The sequence below is a fragment of the Lonchura striata genome, chromosome 39 (genome assembly GCF_046129695.1).
Source record: "Lonchura striata isolate bLonStr1 chromosome 39, bLonStr1.mat, whole genome shotgun sequence".
Classification (NCBI taxonomy): Eukaryota; Metazoa; Chordata; class Aves; order Passeriformes; family Estrildidae; genus Lonchura; species Lonchura striata.
In genome coordinates this window covers 906,316-924,554 of record NC_134641.1, presented here as the reverse complement: position 1 = coordinate 924,554, position 18,239 = coordinate 906,316, and the positions used below count along the sequence as shown (strand labels likewise).

At 40.4% G+C, this 18,239-nt stretch overlaps 1 protein-coding gene across 2 annotated transcripts; it reads left to right on the top strand.

The window, feature by feature from the left end:
- The first annotated feature begins 218 nt into the window (after window positions 1-218).
- On the top strand, window positions 219-18,017 carry OXA1L (OXA1L mitochondrial inner membrane insertase). 2 transcript variants are annotated; one of them, XM_077789927.1, is made up of 10 exons: window positions 219-281; window positions 408-494; window positions 2,932-3,118; window positions 4,889-5,032; window positions 8,765-8,850; window positions 10,719-10,883; window positions 13,228-13,332; window positions 15,090-15,327; window positions 17,701-17,781; window positions 17,870-18,017. In XM_077789927.1, the coding sequence occupies exons 1-10, from the start codon at window positions 225-227 to the stop codon at window positions 17,965-17,967; spliced, it is 1,248 nt and encodes a 415-aa protein (XP_077646053.1). In that variant the 5' UTR covers window positions 219-224; the 3' UTR covers window positions 17,968-18,017. The 2 variants fall into 2 exon arrangements, with proteins under 2 accessions (XP_077646053.1, XP_077646054.1); XM_077789928.1 differs by lacking the exon at window positions 17,701-17,781.
- Window positions 18,018-18,239: the final 222 nt, after the last annotated feature.

Genomic DNA, 18,239 nt, shown 5'->3' with positions numbered 1-18,239 from the left:
CTCATAGCGCATGCGCCAACACAAGCCGCGCTTCTATTGGTGGATTTATTGCCTTGAATTCCCGCCTTTCCCCTTTATGGCCACGCCTTAGTGAGGGCTGCCCTTAAACAACATGGCGCGGCACGCTCTTTACAACAGAGCACATGCGCCAAATATCATCGACCAATCAGCGCTCGCGATTTTGCCTAAGCCCCGCCCTTCTTCTCCCTCCCCCTCAGGCCGCCATGATGGCGGCGGCGGCCCCGCGGCTGCGGCCGCTGCTTCGCGCCCTGAGGGTTCAGGTGAGCTGGGAAAGGTTTTTTTTGCTTTATTTTTAATTTTTTGGGTTGTTTCAGGGGCGGTTATGACGTCGAGTGAAGGTTGTGGTGTCGTAAAGAGCGGAAAAATGGTTTTTTTTTTCCTCGTAGAGTTGTCGGGGTCCCGTGTGGGGCTGCGGAGCCGCGGCCGTGAGGGGAGCGGCGAGCGGCGCGGGGCAGGAAAATTGGGGAAGTTTGGTAAAATTTGCAATGAATTTTGGGATTTTTGGGGGAAATTTGGTGTGAATTTTGGGGGGATTGAGGGAAATTTGGGGTTTTGGGGGAAATCTGGGGGTTTTTAGGGAGAAAACTTGGGGGGTTTGGGGAAAATTCGGGGGTTTTTAGGGGGAAAATTGGGGGTTTGAGGGGAAAATTGGGGATTTGTGGGGGGAAATGGGGGTTTGGGGAAATTTGGGGTTTTTGGGGGGAAATTGGTGTTTTTGGGGGGAATTTGGGGTTTTTGGGGGGAAATTTGGGGGTTTTGGGGGGAAATTCAAAGGAAATTTGGATGTTTTGGGGGGAATTTGGCGTTTTTTGGGAGGAAATTCAAAGGAAATTTGGATGTTTTGGGGGGAATTTGGGGTGAACTCGAAAATTCGGGGTGAATTTGGGGGTCTTGGGGGGAATTGGGGTTTTGGGGGGAAATTAGGGGTTTTTTTTTGGGAAATTGGGATTTTTTTGGGGGGAATTTGGGGGTTTTTGGGGGGGTTGGGGGTAATTCAGGGGGTTTTGGGGGGAATTTGGGGGATTTAGGGAAAATTTAGTGTTTTGGGTGGGAATTTGGGGTGAATTTTGGGGAATTTGAGGGAAATTTAAGTGAAATTTCAGGTGTTTGGGGGGAAATTTGGGGGTTTTGAGGGGGAAAATTGGGGTTTTTGGGGGGAAATTGGGGATTTGGGGAAATTTGGTGGTTTTGGTGGGAATTTGGGGTGAATTTGGAAATTTGGGGTGAATTTGGGGGAAAATCTGCGGGTTTTGGGGGCAAATTCAAAGGAAATTTGGGGGTTTTCGTGGGAATTTGGGGTTTTGGGGGGAATTTGGGGTTTTTGGGGGGGATTTGTGGTTTTTTGAGGGGATTGGAGAAAATTTGGGGGTGAAATTGGGATTTTGGAGGGGGACTTTGGGGTTTTGGGGGGAATTCGGGAAATTTGGGGGAACTTTGGGGAAAATTTGAGAAGTTGGGGGGAAATTTGGGTTTCTTCAGGGGAAAAATTGGGGATCTGTGGGGGAAATTGGGGATTTTGGGAAATTTGGTGTTTTGGGGGAGAATTTGTGGTGATTTCGGAAATTTGGGGTGAATTTGGGGGAAATTGGGGTTTTTTTGGATGAAAATTTGGGGGAAATTCGGGGGGTTTTGGGGGAAATGGAAAAAAAATTGGGGTGTTTTGGAGGCAATTTTGGGGCAAATTGGGTGTTTTGGGGGAAATTTTGGGGATATAGGGAATTTTGGGGTGAATTTAGGATTTTGGGGGGCAATTAGGGGGAAAATTGGGGATTTTTGGGGGGATTTGGGCAGAAATTTGGGGGGAAATTTGAGGGAAAATTACGGAAAATTTGGGGGTTTTGGGGGGGAATTTCAGATTTAGGGGGCAGATTTGGGATTTTGGGGAAAATTTGGGGGAATTTGGGGGTTTGGAGTTTTTGGGGGGAATTTGACAGAAATTTGGGGGAAATTTTGGTTATTTTGGAGGGAATTTGGAGTTTTTCAGGGGGAAAATTTGGGCGTTTTGGGGGAAATTGAGTTTTTTTGGGAGAAAATTGAGGTTTTGGGGGAAAATTTGAGGTCTTGGGGCAGGGAAATTTGGGGTTTTTGGGTGAAATTTGGGGGAATTTGGGGAAATTTGAGGGGTTTGGGGGAAATTTGGGGTTTTTGAGGGGGAAAATTGGGGTTTTGGGGGGAAATTTGGGGAAAATTCAGGGTTTTGAGGGAAATTTGAAGGAAATTTGGGGGGTTTTGGGGGAAAATTTGGAAAAACTTGGGGGAGTTTGAAGGAAATTTGGGGGTTTAGGGTTTTTTTTGGGAAATTTGAAAAATTATGGGAAAAATTTGGGGGAAAATTGTTATTTTGGGGGGGATATTTGGGATTTTGGGGGGATTTGGAAATTTGGGGGAAAATTGGTGGAAAATTGGAGTTTTTTGGGGGGAATTTGGGTGTTTTGAGGGAAATTTGAGGGAAAATTGGGAATTTTTGAGGAGAAAATAGAGGGGAGTTTAAGCAGAAATTTTGTGGGACTTTGGGCAAATTTTGGAGGTTTTGGGGTCAAATTTTGCATTTTTTGGGTCAAATTTCTTGAGTTTCTGGTCAAATTTTAGGAGTTTTTTGTTTAATTGAGAGAATTTGTGTAAAATTTTATTGTTTTTTTTTTTTTTAATTTACTTTAATTAAATATTGAGGATTTTGTTTAGATTGGGAATTTTTGGTCAGATATTCATTTTAGATCAAATTTCGGGGTTTTTAATGAAATTCTGCATTTTTTGAGTTGAGTCTTGTATCAATCCCTGAAATTTTGGTAAAATCGGGAATTTTGAATCCAAATTTTCCTTTTCTGCGGTCGATAATTCGTCAGATTTTTCATTTTTTGGGTATAAATTTCCCAATTTTCTCCTTTTTAACCCCGATTTTTTTCCCCTCAGCCTCCAGCCCCGACCCCTCCCCAAATTCCAGAACCGTCGGAAATTTTGGGAAATTCCCCAAATTTGGATGAGCCCCGATTGGAGGATCTGGGCCTGGGGGGTTCCAGCCCCGTGGGGATGATCCAGAATTTTCTGGAATTTCTTCACCTGGACCTGGGGCTGCCCTGGTGGGGAGCAATCGCCACAGGTAAGCAAAAATTTGGGGAAAATTTGGGGTTTTTTGGGAAAAAATTAGGATTTATGTGAAAAAAAATGCAGTTTTCCAGAGAAAAAATGGGATTTTGGGGGGAAATTTGGGGTTTTTAAAAAGAATTTTGTGGTTTTTGGGGTAAAATTTTGTGATTTTTTTTCAGGGGAAGTTTTGGATTTTTAAGGGGAAATTTTTGGGAAAAAATTGGGTTTTTTGGGGAAAAATTGGGGGTTTTAGGGGTGAGCAAAATTTGGGGAAAATTTGGGTTTTTTGGGAAAAATTGGGGGTTTTAGGGGTGAGCAAAATTTGGGGAAAATTTGGGGTTTTTTGGGAAAAATTTGGGGGTTTTTGGACAAAATTTAGGATTTATGTGACAAAAAACTGGAGCTTTGCAGAGAAGAATTGGGATTTTGAGGGGAAATTTTGGATTTTTTTGGGGGAAATTTTGGTTTTTTGGGAAAAATTTAGTGTTTTGGGGGAAAATTTGGGGTTTTAGGGGAGGAAATTTGGGGGCTTTGGAGGGAAATTTGGGATTTTTGGGGTTTCAGGAGAAAAAACTTTGAATTTTCAGGGGAAATTTGGGGTTTTTTGGGCAAAATTTGGGGGTCTGGGGAAAATTTGAGGTTTTATGGAAAAAATTGGGATTTTGAGGAAAAATTTTGGATTTTTTGGGGAAAATTTGGAATTATAGGAGAAAAATGGGGACTTTTGAGGGGAAGTTTTGGGTTTTTTTGGGATAAATTAAGGATTTATGTGAAAAAATCTGGGGTTTTGCAGGGGAAAATTGAGATTTTGGAGGGAATTTTTGGATTTTTTGGGCAAAATTTGGGTGTTTTGGAGGAAAATTTGAGATTTTGCAGGGGAAATTTTGGATTTTTTTTGGTGAAATTTTGGGTTTTACGGGGGAAATTGGGATTTGGGGAAAATTTGGGATTTTAGGGGAAAATTTGTGGTTTTTGGAAGAGAATCTGGGGTTTTGAGGGGAAAAATTGGGAATAAAGGAGGAAATTTGGGATTTTGTTGGGGAAATTTTGGTTTTTGGGGAAAATTTTGGATATTTGGGTAGAGAAATTGGGATTTAGGGAGGGAATTTGGCATTTTGGGGGAAATTTGGAGGGTTTTGGGACATTTTTACAGAATATTTGGTATTTTGGGGGAAAATTTTGGATTTTAATGGGAAAATTTGGGGTTTTAGGAGAAAAATGGGGACTTTTGAGGGGAAATTTTGGGTTTTTTTTAATAAATTTTGGGTTTTGAGGAGAAAAATTGGGAATTAATGAGGGAATATGGGATTTTTGGGGAGGTTTAAGGGAAATATTTGTAATTTAAAAAGGGAATTTTGGTATTTAAGGAGAAATTCGGGGTTTGTGGATGAAATTTCGGGAGGCTTGAGAAGAGAAATTGGATTTTGGGGGAAAATCTGGGATTTTTGGGGTGAAATCCGGGCGAGGCTTGAGAAAAAATTTACGACTTTGTGGAGTGAAAATTTGACATTTTTGGGGGAAAAAATTTTGGATTTTAAAGAAAAACTTGGAGTTTTGGGAAGAATTCTTGGTAACATTTAGAAATTTGAGAATTAAGAAATTAAAAACGACAATTTCGGGATAAAACCGACCAACAAAAAAAATCCGAATTTTCGCCTCAAACTCCCGCGGTTTTTTTTGCCTAATTCCCTCGTTTTTTCGCCGATTTTCACGGGGTTTTTTGCGTTTCACCCCGAATTTTGGGGGTTTTGATAAATTTTGGGGGGTTTTCATCCTTTTTTAGGCACGGTGGGAGCGCGGATCCTGCTGCTGCCCCTGGTGCTGAGGGGACAACGCGAGGCCGCCCGGCTCTCCCAGCACATCCCGCAGCTCCAGCGCCTCTCCCAGCGCGTGGCCGAGGCCCGGCGGGGCTCCGACCCCAACCAAGGTGGGCGTGGCCACAAATTTCGGGAATTTCGGGGAATTTTGGGGGGCGGGAGGCGAAATTTGGGCGAAAAAAGGCGAAAAAACGGGGTTAAAACGCACAAAAACGTGGTTGAAATCCATTAAAATCCGTTTTTTAAATAAAAAGTGGGCGTGGCCTACGGGTTGTGGGCGTGGCCTAAAATTTTGGGACGTTTTGGAAGGTGGGAGGTAAAATTTGGGTGAAAAAAGGTGAAAAAATGGGATTAAAACTCCCAAAAATGGGATTAAAATGGGATTAAAGGGGCGTGGCTTAAGGGTTGTGGGCGTGGCTTAAGGTTTGTGGGCGTGGCTTAAGGTTTGTGGGCGTGGCTTAAGGGTTGTGGGCGTGGCCTAAAATTTTGGGACGTTTCGGAAGGTGGGAGGTAAAATTTGAGTGAAAAAAGGTGGAAAAAATGGGATTAAAACTCCCAAAAATGGGATTAAAATACATTAAAATGGGATTAAAGGGGCGTGGCTTAAGGGTTGTGGGCGTGGCCTAAAATTTTTGAAATATTTTTGGGGGTGGAAGGCAGAATTTGGGTGAAAAAACGGGGCTAAAATTAATAAAAATGGGATTAAAATCCATAAAAATTTGATTAAAGGGGTGTGGTTTATATTGTGGGCGTGGCCTAAAATTGGAGGGTGGGATGCGAAATTTGGGTGAAAAAAATGTGAAAAAATGGGGTTAAAATTAATAAAAATGGGAGCAAATTAAATTAAAATTTAATTAAAAGGGCGTGGCTTAAGGGTTGTGGGCTTGGCCTAGAATTGGAGGGTGGGAGGCGAAATTTGGGCGAAAAAAGGCGAAAAAACGGGGTTAAAACGCCCAAAAATGTGGTTCAAATCCATTAAAATCCTTTTTCTTTAAAATAAAAAGTGGGCGTGGCCTACGGGTTGTGGGCGTGGCCTAAAATTTTGGGACATTTTGGAAGGTGGGAGGTAAAATTTGGGTGAAAAAAGGTGAAAAAATGGGATTAAAACTCCCAAAAATGGGATTAAAATGGGATTAAAGGGGCGTGGTTTACGGGTTGTGGGCGTGGCTTAAGGGTTGTGGGCGTGGCTTAAGGGTTGTGGGCGTGGCTTAAGGGTTGTGGGCGTGGCCTAAAATTTTGGGACGTTTCGGAAGGTGGGAGGTAAAATTTGGGTGAAAAAAGGTGAAAAAATGGGATTAAAACTCCCAAAAATGGGATTAAAATGGGATTAAAGGGGCGTGTCTTAAGGGTTGTGGGCGTGGCCTAAAATTTTTGAAATCTTTTTGGGGGTGGAAATTTGGGTGAAAAAATGGGGTTAAAATGAATAAAAATGGGATTAAAATCCATAAAAATTTGATTAAAGGGGTGTGGTTTATATTGTGGGCGTGGCCTAAAATTGAAGGGTGGGATGCGAAATTTGGGTGAAAAAATGGGGTTAAAATTAATAAAAAGGGGAGCAAATTAAATTAAAATTTAATTAAAAGGGCGTGGCTTACGGGTTGTGGGCTTGGCCTAGAATTGGAGGGTGGGAGGCGAAATTTGGGCGAAAAAAGGCGAAAAAACGGGGTTAAAACGCACAAAAACGTGGTTGAAATCCATTAAAATCCGTTTTTTAAATAAAAAGTGGGCGTGGCCTACGGGTTGTGGGCGTGGCCTAAAATTTTGGGACGTTTCGGAAGGTGGGAGGTAAAATTTGGGTGAAAAAATGTGAAAAAATGGGATTAAAACTCCCAAAAATGGGATTAAAATGGGATTAAAGGGGCGTGGCTTAAGGGTTGTGGGCGTGGCTTAAGGGTTGTGGGCGTGGCCTAAAATTTCGGGACGTTTCGGAAGGTGGGAGGTAAAATTTGGGTGAAAAAAGGTGGAAAAAATGGGATTAAAACTCCCAAAAATGGGATTAAAAGACATTAAAATGGGATTAAAGGGGCGTGGCTTAAGGGTTGTGGGCGTGGCTTAAGGGTTGTGGGCGTGGCCTAAAATTTTTGAAATATTTTTGGGGTTGGAAGGTGAAATTTGGGTGAAAAAATGGGGTTAAAATGAATAAAAATGGGATTAAAATCCATAAAAATTTGATTAAAGGGGTGTGGCTTACGGGTTGTGGGCGTGGCCTAAAATTGGAGGGTGGGATGCGAAATTTGGGTGAAAAAATGGGGTTAAAATTAATAAAAATGGGAGGAAATTAAATTAAAATTTAATTAAAAGGGCGTGGCTTAAGGGTTGTGGGCGTGGCCTAGAATTGGAGGTGGGAGGCGAAATTTGGGTGAAAAAAATGTGAAAAAATGGGGTTAAAATTAATAAAAATTCAATTAAAATTAAATTAAGGGGGTGCAGTTTAAGGATTGTGGGCGTGGCCTAAGATTGGAAGGCAGAAAGCAAAATTTGGGTGAAAAGAGAAAGAAATAGGGTTAAAATTAATAAAAATGGGTTTAAAATAAATTCAAGATTAATTAGGGGGCGTGGCCTAAAAAAGGGAGGGTGGAATGCAAAATTTGGGTGGAAAAATTAATAAGAATTAAATTAAAATTAAAAAAACTTTATTAAGGGGGCGTGGCCTAAAATTGAAACGTGGGAGGCGAAATTTGGGTGAAAAAATTGGGATTAAAATTAATAAAAATGGGATTAAATTAAATTAAAATTTAATTAAGGGGGTGCGGTTTAAGGGTTGTGGGCGTGGCCTAAAATTGGAGGTAGGGAGGCAAAATTTGGGTGAAAAAGGGTGAAAAATGGGGTTAAAATTAAGAAAAACGTGATTTTAAAAATTAAAATTTAATTAGGGGGCGTGGCTTAAGAGTCGTGGGCGTGGCCTCAAAATTTGGGACATGACGGCAAAATTTGAATTTTAAAAAAAAAATCAAAAATTAGGTTAAAAAAACCAAAATATGAAAATAAGATGTATTCCATATATGGGCACGAAGTGGGCGTGGCTTATTCTTAAAGCGCCCTCACCCCATTTTAATTTTTTCCAAATTTTTCCCAATTTTTTTGTTTTTTCACCCAAATTTTTTGGGTGTGGCTTGTCCAAAATAGGCGTGGCTTGTCTGAGGTGGGCGTGGTCTAAATAAAAGTGGGCGTGGCTTATTCTTAAAGCGCCCTCACCCCATTTTAATTTTTTCCAATTTTTTCCCAATTTTTTTGTTTTTTCACCCACATTTTTTGGGTGTGGCTTGTCCAAAATGGGCGTGGCTTGGCTGAGGTGGGCGTGGTCCAAATAAAAGTGGGCGTGGCTAAAATTTTGTCCGATTGGGGAAATGAAGTGGGCGTGGCTTATTCTTAAAGCGCCCTCACCCCATTTAAATTTTTTCCAATTTTTTCCCAATTTTTTTGTTTTTTCACCCAAATTTTTTGGGTGCGGCTTGTCTGAGGTGGGCGTGGTCTAAATAAACGTGGGCGTGGCTAAAATTTTGGCCAATTAGGGAAATGAAGTGGGCGTGGCTTATTCTTAAAGCGCCCTCGCCCCATTTTAATTTTTTCCAATTTTTTCCCAATTTTCTTGTTTTTTCACCCAAATATTTTGGGTGTGGCTTTTCCAAAATGGGCGTGGCTTGTCTGAGGTGGGCGTGGTCTAAATAAACGTGGGCGTGGCTTATTCTTAAAGCGCCCTCACCCCGTTTTAATTTTTTCCAATTTTTTCCCAATTTTTTTGGTTTTTTCACCCAAATTTTTTGGGGTGTGGCCATCCGAGGTGGGCGTGGCTTGGTGGCCACGCCCCCCAGGACTGACCACGCCCCTTTTTAACCCCTCAGTGGCCGTGGCTTACTCGGAACTCGTTTCGTACCAGCGGCGCTACGACGTCAATCCCCTCCGAGGCTTCCTGGTGCCCCTCGTGCAGGTTTGGAAACCCCAAAAATTTGGGACAAAACCCCCAAAAAATTCGGGAATTATCAAAAAAAATAAATTTGGGAAAAACTCCGTATACGTAGAAAAAAAATTTGGGGGATTTGGGTTAAAATCTGTGGGAAATTTGGTGAAAAAATCAAAAATTTTCACCGAAATTTAGCACAAAATTTTTAAAAAATTCCTAAAAAAATTTCCTGGATTTTTTTCCCTCATTTTTGGGTACATTTGGGGAATTTCTGAAGTGTAAAAAATTCGCTTTGCAATTCTTCTAAAAATTAATAAAAATATTTTTTAAATATGCGAAAATGTCAATAAGATGAGGGAAAATGTCAGAAAAGATTGGGAAAAAAATCAGGAAAAATCAAAAAAATTTATTTAAAAATCAGGAAAAAAAGTTATTAAAAAATCATTGAAAAATCAAAAGAAAATCACAAAAAAAGTCAGAAAAAAATAGAAAAAATTGAGAAAAAATAATCAAAAATCAGAAAATCAATCTGTAAAAAAAACCCTAAAATTCAGAATTTATTGTCTAATTTTTTTCTAATAAATTTGTAATTTTTGCCTTATAAATTATTAAATAATTTCATAAAAAATTGAAGAAAGTCATTGGAAATTGAGAAAAAAATCAACAGAATTTAAAAAAAAATTGGAGAAAAATTCCACAGTTTTCTTGATTATGTTCTAATTAATTACTAATTATTTCCTGATTAATTCCTAATTATATTCATTTAAAAAGAAAGAAAAAACCCAGGAAATAATTCAAAAAAATTAGAAAAAGTGAAATAAAAAATCAGAAAAAAGAGGAAAATAAATTTGTGAAAAATCCCAAACCCTCCTTAATTAGTTCCTAAATAATCTTTAATTATTTCCTAAATAATTTTTAATTAATTTTGCTAAAAGAAATCAGGAAAAAACCCCAAAAAAGATCCCCAAGTTTCCTTGATTATCTTCTAATTAATTGTTAATTATTTCCTAATTAATTCTTAACTATATTCATTTTTAAGTCACAAAATAACCCAAGAAATAATAAAAAAAAAAGATACAAAAAATAAAACATAAATCAGGGAAAATCAGAAAAAATAGGAAAAGAAGTCTGTAAAAAATCCCAAACCCTCCCTAATTAGTTCCTAAATAACTCCTAATTATTTCCTAAATAATTCTTAATTAATTTAGCTAAAAAACACAGGAAAAAATCCAAAAAAAAATTGAAAAAAATGTAAAAAAATTCAGAAAAAATCCGAAAAAAATTGAAAAAAAAATCCGTAAAAAATCCCAAACACTCCCTAATTATTTGCTATTTATTTCCTAATTAAGAGCCAGTAATTAATTGTTAATTGGGGTCGCAGACCCCTCTGTTTGTGTCGTTTTTCCTGGCGCTGCAGGGGATGGCGGCAGTGCCGGGTGAAAAATCCCCCAAAAAATCAGGAAAAAAATCTGAGAAAAATGCCAAAGTTTCCTTTATTATCTTTTAATTAACTACTAATTATTTCCTGATTAATTCCTAACTATATTCATTTAAAAATCAGGAAAAAAAACCAGGAAATTATCCAAAAAATGAGAAAAAAAATTTTTAAAAATCGGAAAAAATAGGAAAAGAAATCTGTAAAATATTGCAAACCCTCTTTAATTAGTTCCTAGTTCCTAAATAATTTTTATTTATTTCCTAAATAACTCTTAATTAATTTTGCTAAAAAAATCCCCAAAAAATCCCGAAAAAATACGACAAAAATGTTAAAAAATTCAGAAAAAATCCGAAAAAAATCGGAAAAAAAATCCGTAAAAAATCCCAAACCCTCCCTAATTATTTGCTATTTATTTCCTAATTAAGAGCCAGTAATTAATTGTTAATTGGGGTCGCAGACCCCTCTGTTTGTGTCGTTTTTCCTGGCGCTGCAGGGGATGGCGGCGGCGCCGGTGCCGGGGCTGCTCCAGGGGGGCCTGGGCTGGTTCCAGAATTTGGCTGCTCCCGACCCCTTCTACGTCCTGCCCGTGCTGGTCACAGCCTCCACCTGGCTCGTGCTCGAGGTTTGGGGCGAAAAAAGGCGATTTTGGGCAAAAAAATGGCATTTGGGGCAAAAAAAATGGAGTTTTTAGGTGAAAAAATGAGGATTTTAGGTGAAAAAATGGAGATTTTAGAGCGAAAAATGTGAATTTTAGAGCAAAAAATGGAACTTTTATGGGAAAAACATGGGTATTTTTAGGGTAAAAATGAAATTTTGGGGGGAAAATGGGATTTGGGAAAAAAAAATGTGAATTTTGGGGAGTTTTTAGGAGGAAAACTTGGGATTTTAAGGGGAAATAAGGATTTGTGTCCTGCCCGTGCTGGTCACAGCCTCCACCTGGCTCGTGCTCGAGGTTTGGGGCGAAAAAAGGCGATTTTGGGCAAAAAAAAAAGGGATTTGGGGCAAAAAAAATGGAGTTTTTAGGTGAAAAAATGAGGATTCTAGGTGAAACAATGGAGATTTTAGAGCAAAAAATGTGAATTTTAGAGCAAAAAATTGAACTTTTATGGGAAAAACTTGTATATTTTTAGGGCAAAAATGAATATTTTTTTGAAAAATGGGATTTGGGGGAAAAAAGTGAATTTTGGGTGAAAAAATGGAGTTTTTAGGTGTAAAAATGGGAATTTTAAGGGGAAATAGGGATTTGTGTCCTGCCCGTGCTGGTCACAGCCTCCACCTGGCTCGTGCTCAAGGTTTGGGGCCAAAAAAGGCGGTTTTGGGCAAAAAAAAACGGGACTTGGGGCAAAAAGGAGTTTTTAGGTGAAAAAATGAGGATTTTAGGTGAAAAAATGGAGATTTTAGAGCGAAAAATGTGAATTTTAGAGCAAAAGAATTGAATTTTTACGGGGGAAAAAATGGAAATTTTTAGGGCAAAAATGAATTTTTTTTTTTGAAAAATGGGATTTGGGGGAAAAAAGTGAATTTTGGGTGAAAAAATGGAGTTTTTAGGTGTAAAAATGGGGATTTTTAGGGGAAATAGGGATTTGTGCCCTGCCTGTGCTGGTCACAGCCTCCACCTGGCTCGTGCTCGAGGTTTGGGGCCAAAAAAGGCGATTTTGGGCAAAAAAACGGGATTTTGAGATAAAAATGGAGTTTTTAGGTGAAAAAATGGAGATTTTAGAGCGAAAAATGCAAATTTTGGGAGGGAAAATAGAGATTTTGGAGGGAAAGTATTTAAACTTTTAGGGCAAAAATGAAATTTTTTGGGAAAAATGGGATTTGGGGAAAAAATGGGGATTTTGGGTGAAAAATGAAAGTTTTAAGAAGAAAAATGCGGATTTTATTTTGAAAATGGGAGATTCAGAAGGGGAAAATTTAATTTTTTTAATGAAAAATGGAAATTTTTGGGGAAAAAGTGGGGATTTTAGGAAAAGAATGGGATTTGAGAAAATAATTGGGGTTTTAGGTCAAAAAATGAGGATTTTAGGTGAAAAAATGCAGATTTGAGAGAAAAATATTTAATTTTGAGAGGGGAAAAATGGATTTTTTTAAGGCAAAAATGAGAATTTTTGGGACAAACGGGATTTGGGGAAAAAAGGGAACTTTGGGTGCAAAAATTGTGATTTTAGGTGAAAAAATTGAGTTTTCAGAGCAAAAAATGAGGATTGCAGAGGGGGAAAATTGAATTGTTTAAGGGAAAATGGAAATTTTTGGTAAGGGAAATGGGAATTTTGGTGAAACAATGAGATTTGGGATAAAAATGGGAATTTTGGGTGAAAAAAATGAAAATTTTTAAATGTTAATGGGAATTTTGAGGGGGAAAATGAAATTTTTGGGTGGAAATTTGGTAATTTTTGGGCATAAAATTAGAATATTTCGGGGGAGATTTTGCAATTTTGGGGTAGAAAGGGGAATTTTGGTGGAATTTTGTGGAAAACTTTGTAATTTTTAGGTAAAAATTTTAAATTTTGATTGAACATTCACAATTTTGAGGATTTTATGAGGAAAAGGAATTTTGAGAGGGGAAAATTAAAGTTTTTAAGGGAAAATTGTTAATTTTTCAGGAGAAATCTGGAATTTTCTGGAAAAAGAAATTTTTAGGGAGAAATTGGAATTTTCAGGGGGAAATGGGATTTTTAATGGGGAAAATCGAATTTTTTTTGAGAAAAAATTGGGAATTTTGGGCAAAAAATTTGAATTTCTGGGGGAAATATTACATTTTTGGGAAGAAAATGAAAATTTTGGGGTACAAAATAAAATTCTGGTGGAATTTACGGACAAAAAATTGAAATTTCAGGGTTAAAAATCCAAAATTTTGGTTAAAAATCCCTGATTTTGAGGGTTTTAAAGGGAATTAAAGTGAGAAAGGGGCGGGGAAGCTTTATGCAAATGAGGGGCGTGGCTGATTTAAATATTTATCATTGCAGCTGGGGGCGGAGACGGGTGTGTCGGCGCCGGGGGCGGGGCCTGTCCGTCAAATCCTGAGGCTCCTCCCCCTTTTCTTCCTGCCCTTCATCCTCCACTTCCCCACCGTGAGTTGGGGGCGGGGCTACTTTTAAAAGGGGGCGTGGTCCCTTTAAAAGGGGTGGGGCCGTTTTTAAGTGGGTGCAGGCACTTAAAATCTGGGCGTGGTCACTTTAAAATGGGGGTTGTGCCTTTCAGTAGGGGGAGTGGCCAATTTAAAATGGGTGTGGTCACTTTAAGAAGGGGTGTGGTCACTATAAATAGGGGTGTGGTCACTTTAAGAAAGGGGGTGTGGCCAATTTAAAATGGGTGTGGTTACTTTAAGAAGGGGTGTGGTCACTTTAAATAGGGGTGTGGCCAATATAAAATGGGGTGTGGTCACTTTAAATACGGGTGTGGCCAATTGAAAAAGGGGTGTGGTCACTTTAAATAGGGGTGTGGTCCCTTTAAGAAGGGGCGTGGTCACTTTAAATAGGGCTGTGGCCAATTTAAAAAGGGGTGTGGTCACTTTAAGAGAGGACGAGTGGCCAATTTAAAAGGTTGTGGTCACTTTAAGAAGGGGTGTGGCCACTTTAAATATGGGTGTGGCCAATTTAAAATGGATGTGGTCACTTTAAGAAAGGAGGAGTGGCCAATTGAAAAAGGGGTGTGGTCACTTTAAATAGGGGTGTGGTCCCATTAAGAAGGGGCGTGGTCACTTTAAATAGGGGTGTGGACAATTTAAAAAGGGGTGTGGTCACTTTAAGAGACGGGGAGTGGCCAATTTAAATGGTTGTGGTCACTTTAAGAAGGGGCGTGGTCACTTTAAATATGGGTGTGGCTAATTAAAAAGGGGTGTGGTCACTTTAAGAAAGGAGGAGTGGCCAATTTAAAAAGGGGTGTGGTCACTTTAAGAAGGGGCGTGGTCACTTTAAATAGGGGTGTGGCCAATTTAAAAAGGGGTGTGGTCACTTTAAGAAGGGGGTGTGGCCAAAATAAAGAGTGTGGTCACTTTAAGAAAAGGGGAGTGGCCAATTTAAAGGGGCCCTGCCTTCATTTCCCTGGCCACGCCCCCTCATTTCCATATTTCCCGCCAAAATTTGTGAGTTTCGACCCATCCTGAGAATTCCTCCCCAAAAGTTTGGGAATTTTGGAAAAATTTTGGGATTTTTTTCCACAAAAATCTCAAAAATTCCAAAAAAAATTCCCAAATTTCTTCAAGAATTTCAGAATTCTGATAAAAAAACTGGAATTTTCAAAAAAAAGTTTGAAATTTTCTAATAAAGTCAGAATTTTTAATGTAAAACCTTAAAAATTCCTAAATATTTTGGGATTTTTTCTACAACATCTCAAAAATTTTCAAAAAATTTCCCAAATTCCTTAAAGAAATACATAATTTTGACAAACTTTTGGAATTTTCCATTAAAATTTTGGATTTTTCTAACAAAATTCAGAATTTTTAATGGAAAACCTTAAAATTTCCTAAAAAATTTGGGATTTTTTTCCACAAAGTCTTAAAAATTCAAAAAAAATTTTCCAAATTCCCTAAAGAAATTCATAATTTTGACAAAATTTTGGAATTTTCCATAAAAATTTTGGTATTTCCTAAAATAAATCGGTTTTTTCCCACAAAATTCTGATTTTTTACCCAAAAATTTTGTGAGATTTCGTAAAAAAGTCACAAATTTTCCGCTGAAATCCCGAACATCCCCGAAAAATTTTAGCAAATCAAAAAAAAATCCCAAAAAATTCCATAAAATTTGGGATTTTTTCGCCACTTCCTGCTTGGCGCCGAAGCCCCGCCCCCCTGGGCGGGTGCTGGCCTCTGATTGGTTGTGCTCCGCAGGCGGTGTTCACCTATTGGCTGACGTCGAACGGCTTCAGCCTATTGCAGACGGGGCTGCTGCGAGTTCCCGCCCTCCGCGCCAGGTTGGGCGTGGCCCCGCCCCCTTCGGCCAAGGCCACGCCCACTCCCGCTCAAGCCACGCCCACCTTTGGCCAGGCCCCGCCCACCCCGGCCCAGGCCACGCCCCCCGGCCACGCCCCCCCAGCCAAGCCCGGGATCCTGCAGCAGCTGAGGAAAGGTGGGAGAAACGAAAATTTGGGAATTTTTGGGGGATTTCGGGAAAATTTGGGGATTTTGGGGAAATTTAGGGGGGATTGAGGATTTTTGGGGGGAAATTTGCGCGATTTTTGGGGGATTTTGGGAAGTTTTGGGGGGATTTTGTGGAATTTAGGGGGGGATGTTTTGGGGAAAGTTGGGGGGAATTTGGGAATTTTTGGGGAGGATTTGGGAGGTTTTGGGAAAATTTGGGGATTTTGTGTCAATTTGGAGATTTTTGGGGAAGTTTCGGGGGGAATTGAGGATTTTTGGGGGGAAATTTGCGTGATTTTTGGGGGATTTTGGGAAGTTTTGGGGGGATTTTGTGGAATTTGCGGGGTTTTTGGGGGGGATATTTTGGGAAAATTTGGGAATTTTTGGGGAGGATTTGGGGGGTTTTTATGGAAATTTGGGGATTTTATGAAAATTTGGTGGGGGGTTGAGGATTTTTGGGGGGATTTTGGGATGTTTTGGGAGGGGTTTTGTGGAATTTTGGAGGGATTTTGGGGGGCTTTTTTGAGAAATTTTGGGGGGGTGTTTGGGGGAAATTTGGGAGAATTTGGGGAAAATTTGGGGATTTTTGGGAAATTTAGGGGGGATTGATGATTTTTGGGGGAATTTTGGGATGTTTTAGGGGGTTTTGTGGAATTTTGGGGGTTTTTGGAGGGATTTTTTGAGAAATTTTGGGGGGATGTTTTGGGAGAATTTGGGGAAAATTTGGGGATTTTTGGGAAATTTAGGGGGAAATTGAGGAATTTTGGGGGATTTTGGGGAACTTTTGGGGGATTTTTGGTGGGATTGGGGAAAATTTGGGCAATTTTGAGAAAATCTGGATTTTTTTTGGAAGAATTGGGAATTTGGGTGGGGAATTGGGAATTTTGGGGAGAATTCGGGACTTTTTGGGAAAATTGGGGATTTTGGGGTATTCTTCGGGAAAATTCGAAGATTTTGGCAAAATTTGACAATTTTGGGGGAAAATCATGGAGTTTTATGAAAATTTAGGAAACTTTTGGGAATTTTGTGGAAAATTTGGGGATTTTTGGCAATTTTGGGGTTTAGGGGAAAATTTAAAGAATTTGGGGGAAATTTGGCATTTTTGGGGGGTACTTTGAGAAGATTTGGGGATTTTGGGAAATTTTATGAAATTTCAGGAAAATTGGGGATTTTGGGGGGGAAATTGGGGAGTTCTGGGGAAATTTGGGGATTTTCAGGGAATTTTGGAGGAAATTTGGCGAATTTTGGGGTGGATTTGGGCAATTTTGGCTATTTTGGATTGAATTTGGGTAATTTGGGGACGTTCCGGGCGGACTTAGGGGTTTTTTGGGACCTCCAACCGAATTTTGGGACCCCCAACCCAATTTTGGGACCCCCTGACCCATTTTTGGGACCCCCAGTGTAATTTTGGGTGAATTTCAGGGAATTTTGAGTCGGATTTGGGACAATTTTGGGTATTTTAGGGCGAATTTGGGTGATTTTGGGATATTTTGGGTGGATTTTTGGGCTATTTTGGGACCCCCAACTCGATTTTGGGACCCCCGACCCAATTTTGGGACCCCCAGAGTGATTTTGGGTGAAATTAGGGAATTTAGGGGTGAATTTGAGTTAATTTTGGGCATTTTGGGGTGAATTTGGGTGATTTTGGGACATTCTGGGTAGATTTAGGGGTATTCTGGGACTCCCAACCAGATTTTGGGACCCCCAACTCGATTTTGGGACCCCCAACCCAATTTTGGGACCCCCTGACCCATTTTTGGGACCCCCAGAGTAATTTTGGGTGAATTTCACAGAATTTTGGGTCGGATTTGGGACAATTTTGGGTATTTTGGGGCGAATTTGGGAGATTTTGGCACATTTTGGGTCTATTTAGGGGTATTTTGGGACCCCCAACCAGACTTTGGGACCCCCAACTCGATTTTCGAACCTCCAACCCAATTTTGGGATCCCCCAACCCAATTTTGGGACCCCCAGATTCATTTTGGGTGAAATTTCAGGAATTTTGGGCTATATTTGGGACAATCTTGGTGTGGATTTGGGCAGTTTTGCCTATTTTGGGTTGAATTTAGGTAATTTTGGGACATTTTGGGTGGATTTAGGGGTGTTTTTGGGACCCCAAACTCGATTTTCGGACCCCCTGACCCATTTTCGGGACCCCAGACTCATTTTGGTTGAATTTTAGGGAATTTTGGTGCGGATTTGGGTCAATTTTGGGGTGATTTGGGACATTTTGGGTGGATTTAGGGGTATTTCGGCACCCCCAACCCAATTTTGGGACCCCCAACTCGATCCTGGGACCCCCTGACCCATTCTCGGGACCCTCCAGAGTGATTTTGGGGTTCCCCCTCCCCAAAATTTCCAGAGTGGCGCGAGGCCCAGGCCACGCACGAGGCCGAGCGGCGCCAGTGGCGCCTCAGGAACCACCTGCAGCTGGTGGCCAAAGGTGACCAAAAACCCCCAAAAATCCCCAAAAAAAAGCCCTCAGGGACCCCTCCCAAATTTCAATTTTTCGGTGATTTCTTCTTTTCCAGGTCCGCTCCGCCAAACCTTCGCCCAAAACCCCCTGAACCCCCCCAAAACGGCGCCCTCGGAACCCCCAAAAAGACCCTGGAAGGACACGCTGGGCTGAGGGGGGGATGGGGGGGTCACCCCCAAAAATAAAAAAGGCGCGAAACGAGACGCCAGATTCAATAATTTGGGTGAAAATTTGGGTGGTTTTGGGGTTTTTTGGCTGCTGGGAGACGCCGTAGCAAGATGGCGGCGCCGGGGTGAAGCCGTACAAAATGGCGGCGTGAAGAGAGCGCGGAGCATTCGACAAAATGGCGGCGCGCCGGTGGTTTTGCCGTACAATATGGCGGCAGCGCATGCGCGGTGAAAGCGGAATGCGCCGTACAAAATGGC